At 53.3% G+C, this 8,249-nt stretch overlaps 1 protein-coding gene across 6 annotated transcripts in view; it reads left to right on the forward strand.

Moving 5' to 3' along the window:
* nrip1a (nuclear receptor interacting protein 1a) overlaps positions 1–7,281 on the forward strand; it is a 113,477-nt gene extending 106,196 nt beyond the window's left edge. For all 6 annotated transcript variants that reach the window (XM_072585762.1, XM_072585760.1, XM_072585765.1 and 3 more), the window contains one exon: positions 223–7,281. In XM_072585762.1, the coding sequence (XP_072441863.1) occupies positions 659–4,441 (3,783 nt within the window). In that variant the 5' untranslated portion in view covers positions 223–658 and the 3' untranslated portion in view covers positions 4,442–7,281. The remainder of the gene's footprint in view (positions 1–222) is intronic.
* The last annotated feature ends 968 nt before the right edge of the window (positions 7,282–8,249 follow it).

Below are 8,249 nucleotides of genomic sequence, written 5' to 3' on the forward strand. Positions count from 1 at the left end.
AGAGCTTTACTGTGTATCTAACCCCATGCTGTTCCTGTCCTGGGAGTGTTTGATGGAGGCAGTAAGAGGAAGCTTTACATGGTGTACCTGTCCTGAGATTGTTTGATCTCATCAGTGGAATTAAAAAGCATTTTGTGCTTCATTCACTGTCCCTCTCAACAAAATTCTGAAGCTGATAGAAAGACTGTAACTTCACTTCCTGATTTTTTGTTTTCTGTTCAGTTTGCAGGTGCTGGTTTTCCATTCCAAGGAGTTATCGAGGAAAATGTCAGCGGCTTGATCCGCTGGGGAATTCCACATGTTCCAGGAAGGGCTACAAATGGGAATTCTGTTCCTATCCTTGTGTTGGCGATCGGCTTGGTTATATTCAGGACATCCGGGGCATTGAGAAATGGGATCTACTACAAACTCCAACTAATTTCTTGTGGAACTGAAGGAACGCTCTCTTTCCTGAGCCTTATGCTGGACCTTCCCCAACCATCAATCCTAGGAATGGCCTTCCCAATTCCAAACTCCCCCACAGATTCACACTGCAAAATGGATACCCAATCTAATCCAGCTCGTGGACAAATGGACTCATAACCTGGGAGCAAGATTCTTTTTTTGTTTCGCATCTTCCATTGTTTTTTTTCTCGTGTTGTTTTGGTTTTGTTTGAACATGACCCATGGAGAGGAGCTTTGCTCTGAGATGCACCAGGATTCAGTCGTGTTAACGTACCTCGAGAGTGTCTTAATGCATCAAGCCTCCGGGGGCAGTATGGGCACCCCATCCACCAAGGGCACCTCCGAGGGGGAAGGTGCTGCTTGCAAAAGCTCCGATGGGCACGGCAGCGGAGGAGGAGGGGGAGGGGGAGGGGGAGGTGGTGGTGGTGGTGGTGAAGACTTTGCTGCCTCTCCCTCCCAGCAGAGGGCATCGAAAGCTGCTTCTGCTCTCAACGTGAAGAAGGCCAGGCTACTGCAAGCTGAAGCCTGTGACAGTGCCAAGCGGAGAAGAGTAGGTGGGCACGGGCTCCACTCCAATGACCGAGATGGCACCACCGGGCAGGGCGAACTGGGCAAGACGCAGCAGCAACAACAACAACACAGCACCCTGCTGGCCTCCCTACTGCAGTCATTCAGCTCCCGGCTGCAGAACGTGGCACTATCCCAGCACGGGGCTGCCCCCAGGCTGGGCCAGGCACAGACCCCGCCCCCGGGCACCCCAGCTGAGGACGACCTGAGGGGCTATGGCCTGGTGTCCAGCCACCTGCGGGCGCTGCTGAAGAGCCGGGATCCGAGCCGGGGCGAGGAGGAGGACGGAGTGTACCAGAGCCCCCCCGAGCGCACCAGGTTTCCCAGCTCCCCCGCGGCGGATGGGCGAAGGGCCCCCGGCGAGCCCATCTCCTGCTCAGCCCGGCTCAGGGCGGTGGCCAGCATGGTGGAGAATGGCGCCCGCTCTGACGGTTCGCCCAAGCCCAGCGTGGCGTGCAGCCAACTGGCCTTGCTGCTGTCCAGCGACACCCAGCTGCAGCAATACACCCGGGAGCACTCGCTGGGCACCCGCGCCCCTCCCCCCTCCGCCAGCCAGAGGCTAGCGGCCATCGCCAGCCAGAAGGGGGGCGAGTCCTCACCCCCGCCCCACGAACAGGCCCGGGACCCACCCTCGAAGGACGGGCGCTGCCGTGGTGCGTCCCGGAGCCACCCGCGAGTCTCCGAGCGATCACTGAGGATGGCGGGTCACACCAGGAGCCCGTCCGGTGCCAGGGAGAAGAGCAACGCGGGGAGCGAGCGGGACAGGTCACCCCTGTCACCCAACAACAGCGGCGGCAGCAGCCTTCTCATGCACCTCCTCAACACCAACACCGTCCCCAAGCCTTCGGCCGACGGTGGGACCGAGAGCACCAATGGCCACCGGTGGCCAGGGGCTGAGAGGAGGGGCGGCCCCTCCTTTGACTACCGTCTGCCAGTCTGGGAGAAGGTGATAAAGCAGGAGGCTGGTTCCCTGGAGGAGATGTACAGCAGCGACGAGAGCTCCCGCTCCAGTTGCACGCCCATGGACCTATCAACCAAGCCCCGGATATGTGAGCCCATCTCCCTGCACTCCCGCAGCCTGGAGCAGATGACCGAGTCCCTTCTCTTCAGCTGGAACCCTAAAGGCCCGAGGGTCCGCAGCCCCGAAGCCAAGGAGGAGCGCAACCGGCCTGAATCTAGGAGCCATCAGAAGGTCACTCTACTCCAACTGCTGCTGGGTCACCAGAACGGAGCGAGAGGGAACCGCACACCCGAACCCCAAGCCCCGGAACGTCCCGGCAGCACGGTGACCGTGTCCGAGGCTTTGTCCACTGGTTTGGCTCTTGGCCAGCGGCCACTGGAACACTTCCCTCCTCCTCCTCCTCCTCCTCCTGCTCCCTCCTCCGTCTCCTCCTCCTCCTCTTCGTCTTCCTCGTCCTCCGCGATGTCTTCGTCCTTCCCAGGGGCAGAGCGAAGCGCCGTGGTGAAGCTGACCCATAGCCCACCAGCTGCTCGCCAGCTCCCGGCACTGTGCCACGCCAGCGAAGGCACCCACCACCTCCTGGCCCGTCAGGGGAAGCTGGTGGGCGACGGCGAGCCCTCAAGGAACCGTCAACGCTTCCCTCAGCCATTGGAAGCTGCCAAGGGTCACCGGGCCCTGGAACCTCTGCTCCCCTCTGAGCCCACCAAAGCTCAGCAGTTCCCCAAACGGTTCGTTCCCGGGGAGTTGGCGGCAAATACTCAGTACGTCCCACGGCAGTCGTTGGCTGGTGAGAGTCCCCTTTCCAATTTCTCCTTCAGCGCAAGCAAGCTCCTGCAAGACCTGGCTCACACCGGCTTCCACAAGTCGCCAGAGACCTCCCAAGTGGACGGTGAGGACAGGAACGCCGGCCTGTCCTCGGTGGAGAGTAGGATGGGTGAGAGCACCGAGAGCCACCCGTTCGGTCGGTCCACCAAGTCCCTCTGCTTCCGGCAGTCGGTGCTGCTGGAGACCAATGCCAGGAGAGAGAGGCCACCACTCCAGCCCCGCCCAGCGCCCAGCTCTGATCTTGAGAACCTGCTCGAGAGACGCAGCGTCCTTCAACTCCTGCTGAGGAATCCCGAGAGGGAAAGGGTCCCAGTGGGCTGCCTGCAGGAGAGGCGAGGGGACCACCAGGTATCAGTGGGCCCGCAGCCCCCAGACACTCAGTGCAACGGGCAAGCGGCTGGCACCAAGCCAATATCCATGGTCAAGGTCAAGACTGAACCCATTGAAGAGGATGGGTGCTTCTCCGGTGCCGAACCAACGGAACAAAGTGCCAATGGCCAGCCTCTGATACAATGCAAGGCAGAGCAGAAAAACTCACCCTTCACATTAGGCAGTGTGAAGCAAGAGGTGGTAAGCCTAGCTGCACCCTCGGCACGAGCTCAGTGCCACCCCTGTCAGAAAGGGGGCGTCCTGAGCCAACTTCTGCAGCGGGACAACACCTCGACCCCCCTGGGCGGTTACGCCTTCGGCCAGCACCCGCCCGCCAGCGGTCTCTCTGAGGCCCGGGCCCCTACCTCCGGCTCCAGCAGCCCGTGCAGCATTCCCAAGAAGAGGAAGCCCCCGCCCAGCTCCCCCAGCCAACCGGACGACCTGCACAAGACTCTCGACCGGAGGGAGGGGCTGAATAGTCACAGCGGCCCACTCCGAGAGGATGCCAATGGCCTGGATGGCTTTCCGGCCTGCGGAGCCAGGCTGCTGGATTTCCAACCAGGCAGTGGCTTGGAGCTGGAGTCCCGAAGTAGCGTGAAGGATCCCCAAGGCTTCAACGTCCTGAAACAGCTCCTCCTGTCCGAGAATGGCATCAAAGTGCTGCCCGGGCACAGGACTCTTCATAATGGTGGCTCTGTCAGCGACCGAGGCTCCCAGCCTGACCGAAGGCTGGGAGGAGACCGCCCTGCTCACTTCTACAGCCAGCCTGAGCAGCTCAACGGTCACCAGAAGGAGGCAGCGCTGGCCTTCGAGCCTGCCAGATACCTCGGGGTTTTGCCCGCTGCCAGCTCGTCTGCACACTACCTGCCGGAAAACTCCACCTCCGTCACCGCCCTGGCACAATCCCAGCCGGAGCACCGTGCCCCGTCCCTCGGAACGCCAACCGAGCCACCGTGGCTGACCAAGACTAACCCCATCCTCTATTACATGCTGCAGAGGGGCGGCCTGGGCCTGGTGCCCTCCCGGTCCAGAGCAGGGGAAGGGGGCACGGCCGAGGCTGACAGGAGGAGGAGGCCGCAGTCGGCGGCTCAGAGGGTGGAGCGGCCCAATGGCGGTGGCGGGGTGCTGCCTGGTCGCCGGACGGTCAAAGCAGAGCCCCTTGAGGACTCTCTGGGTAACCTCCAGGGCCCGGTCCCTGGTATGCCACGGGATCAGAATGAAATCGCCAGCGGCATTCTGGAGAAAGTAGCGGCCATAAAGCGGGAGCCTGATTGAGTGGGACATTGGGATGGAGGGGAATGAAAGCAAGAAGACAATCTTGTCCATTAGACCAAGTCTTGTGCAATACAATCTGGGTCAGCTAGATAGAAGGACAAATGCTGCATATATAATATATATGTATAAGTGTATAAGTGTATATAATATAGATATATATGTATATCAGCGCTAACAGGCAGCTTGTTGGCTGGCATGATTGGAACTTGTATCTATTGCCAGGAATGCCAAGGTATTGGGATCCACCAGTTTTTATATGGTAATTTTATATATACACACATATGTATATGCACACACATATATATGTACATATATATAAAATGAATATAAGGAGGATGTTGCCATTTGTTTTTGGTTTTGCCCTGTCGCGACCCGTACTGAAAGGCATGATAATCATGTTCAAGGTGCCATAGGCGTTAAGTTCCATGTGCCCCATTGAGAGCCCTGCCATCACTCTTTGGGGTACTGGCACCAGTTGGTGGCCTCTTAAATGGCCCTTGTTCACCCACAGCTCGCCAACCCCAATCCCAAGCCCATCCCTTGTCTTTTTTTCTTTGCACCTGGTCTTCCCGGCAACGATGCCACCCGGTCACCGCTTGCCCCTCGTGGGTTAGCCCCTTGTCCTCCACATAGTGCCAACCCTGTACCAGGAAGTGAGAAAGAAACTGGATGCCACTTTGTGACAGGCATTTGAACATTCTGATTCCTTTTTTTTTGCTTGGTTCCCCTTCGCTTCGCCCCTTCTCTCTGCACGTAATGCCTTCACAAACTTTTTACCCCTTTTGTATTTTTATTCTGAGGTGACATTGTCAGTCAGAGGCACAAGATGTTTGTTTTGGTTTTGGTTGTGTGGGGTGGCACAGTGGATCGACATGCCGTGATCTCTCGATGGCAGTAGCCGTCAGAGGGAATCTTAATTTTTTGTGATTTGATGTAACGTAAACACAAAAGGTGCCAAGCAGACAATCAGTCAATTCAAATGAGCTGTTTTTGTTTTGTTCACACTGCAACACCAGGTTATGTCTGTTCTGAGCAAGGTCATACTTACTAGTAATTTCCTCCACTGGAAATTTTAACTTGCCCTCTGTAGCCAGGGGCTGTTCTTCTCCCCTTACTGTAGTGTAAATTGTATGTAAAAAGTGTGTGTATATGTGTGTGTACACACACAGACACAGTGCGTGTCCGTATGTTGGATGGGGGAAGATGCCTATTTTGTGTTGCATGTATCTGCATTTGCAAGTGTTTAAAATATTGTATAGTTATATATGCATATTTTGTCCAAATCTATTGTTAAAAGAAATAGAAGACTAATCCCTCTAACTCTACGAACCGCATGGAATGAAAAGCATGTGGAATCCCTATGCACAAAAAAAAAGATGTGATGTGTTTATTAAAAAAAATGAAGAGATAGAAAGAGAATTTAATGTCTTAATAATTGAACTTTAACTTACTTGATCAGTCTGTGTACATTGTGTGTACATTGTCTGTACCTGTGTGGCCTGTCACTGAAGAAGTGGATAGCAGGGTATATTCCGAAAGTTAATCGTACTTTTTCCTTAAGTGTTTTGAGCAACATTCACTCCCGGAATCCGATGACTTTGTCCCATCCTATTTCTCCGCCACCAGTTCTCTCAAGTGGGTGGGCCTATTTATTTATGTTTGTTTCTTTCTTTTCATTTAAAAGTGAAGATCTTGGCGATCCAAGCTCCCTTTGCTCTCCACCACACGATTCTTCAGTTCAACCGAACACTTGGTTTTCGTGGGAGTCTGTGTTTGATGTTTTGTTTTTGTCTTTTGCATAAAACCGCGGTTGGAATTCTGGCTGAGGATTTTGAGTCGGTATTCCACAGCCTGCAGCTTCCTAGGACAGCTCAGATAAAAGACTAAGTGGCTTGCTACGGAGTATGATACCTGGATGTCGTTTTGACACCACTTTTGATGTGGCGGATTTAATTTCACCAAACCAGCAGGAATCAGGCGACGGAGGAGGCAGGGGACTAGGCATTGGGGACCAACTGGTTAGACCAGCAAGGGTCAGGATTCTGGCTCAGGAAGGCAAGTGAGGAGTCAGGGGCACAGGAAAATCAGGGCCGTGCATCTCAGAGACCAGACGCAGTGGGGCTTCGTGGCTTGGGGGAGCTGCTGGAAATCATGACTTTGGGCGAGGGGGCCAGCAGACGTCAGGGGAAGTGAGAACAGCAAAGAGTCATTGTACACACTTCCAAGTCTGGGAGTTGGGGCTATCAGGGCTTCACACAAAGATTTCTCCTCTGGGCAATTTTAACGGCACCGCAATATCACGGACTGTCAAAACTCCCATTGTCTTCCTGCTCCAACTAAGATTTTGTGTAGGTACGAGACTTCCTTAGGTGATTAATTATTTGTTTCCAATCCCAGCTTTCGCGGGATGTTGCAATGTAATCCCCCCCCGCCCTTTTTTTTAAGGTGAGTACTTTCCGACAATAAATGGCAACGCTCCAATTATTTACCCAAGGGTAACAATTCTTCCACATGACAGTTACCCTTGAGCCTCTGAGAAAATATTCCAGTTGCCAATCCAGGTGAAAGTTGAGAGACGAGTGCCATTTCTCAGTTTTTTTTTGACAAAAATGAATTCAGTTTTGTGTAAATATGAAGAATTCGGTTTCTTTTTGTTGAAAAAGAATGCACTGTAAACGATGGGAAATATTAGATTTTTTAAAAATAATATTTCAGTACAAATAGTATTTTGGGTTTATTTGGTCTTTTAGAAGATGTTATGCCTGATCTAATGCAAACTGTGAGAACTGTACCAGTTTCTTTTGTACTCTGCAAAAAAATGAATAAACTTTGGAATGAGAGGTGTGCATCCCTAATTTTGGTGCCTTACATAGTCTTGTCTTTTCTCATGTTTATGGGTGTTCACCTTGACGTCCATGGGAGAGGGGTGAGTGGATAGTGATGGGCACCAGGCTGACTCCCAGGTGCCAATGGGTAATGCTCCAGCTATGGGAGGTCAGGAAAACGAGGAATTGTGCCTCACTCCTGAGGGAATGCAACATTGTCAGAGGAGCTATCTTTTTGGGGTGAGTTGTAAAGGTGAGGCTTTTACTGCCCCTGAATGTCTTTTTGTACTCATTCATAGGATGAGGGCATCACTGGCTAGGCCAGCATTTAGTGCTCATCCCTAATTGCCCAGAGGGCAGGTAACAGTGGGTCTGGAGTTTCAGGTAGGTCTGACCAGGTAAGGATGATATTTTCATTCCTTAAAGGAACCAATGGGTTTTTCCAACAAGTGACAATGGACTCATGGTTGCCATTAGATTCTTAATTCCACCATCTGCTTTGGCTGGATTTGAAACCAGGTCCGCTGCTCTCTGGATTACAGTCCAGTGAAAATACCACTAGGCCATCCCCTCCCCTTAAAAGAACCCAGGGCATTATTCTGAAGGAGAGGAAGGAAGCTGAAGGGATGTCACTCACGCACTCACTCACGCTCTCTCTCTCTCTCTCTCTCTCTCTCTCTCTCTCTCTCTCTCTCTCTCTCTCTCTCTCTCTCGCTCTCTCTCTCTCTCGCTCTCTCTCTCTCTCGCTCTCTCTCTCTCTCTCTCTCTCTCTCTCTCTCTCTCTCTCTCTCTCTCTCTCTCTCTCTCTCTCTCTCCCCCTCTCCCTCAACCTAGATTCATGGCCAATACTAACTCCACGGCCAACACAAACCAATTAAGCAGCCAATAGCACATTGCTCCTTGTGCGAGCTTGCTGTGCACCTATATTTAAGACATTATACAGAGCCGATATTTCAACAAAGTATACGTTGGCTATAAGGTGC

This window comes from Chiloscyllium punctatum, chromosome 15, assembly GCF_047496795.1.
Source record: "Chiloscyllium punctatum isolate Juve2018m chromosome 15, sChiPun1.3, whole genome shotgun sequence".
Taxonomy (NCBI): Eukaryota; Metazoa; Chordata; class Chondrichthyes; order Orectolobiformes; family Hemiscylliidae; genus Chiloscyllium; species Chiloscyllium punctatum.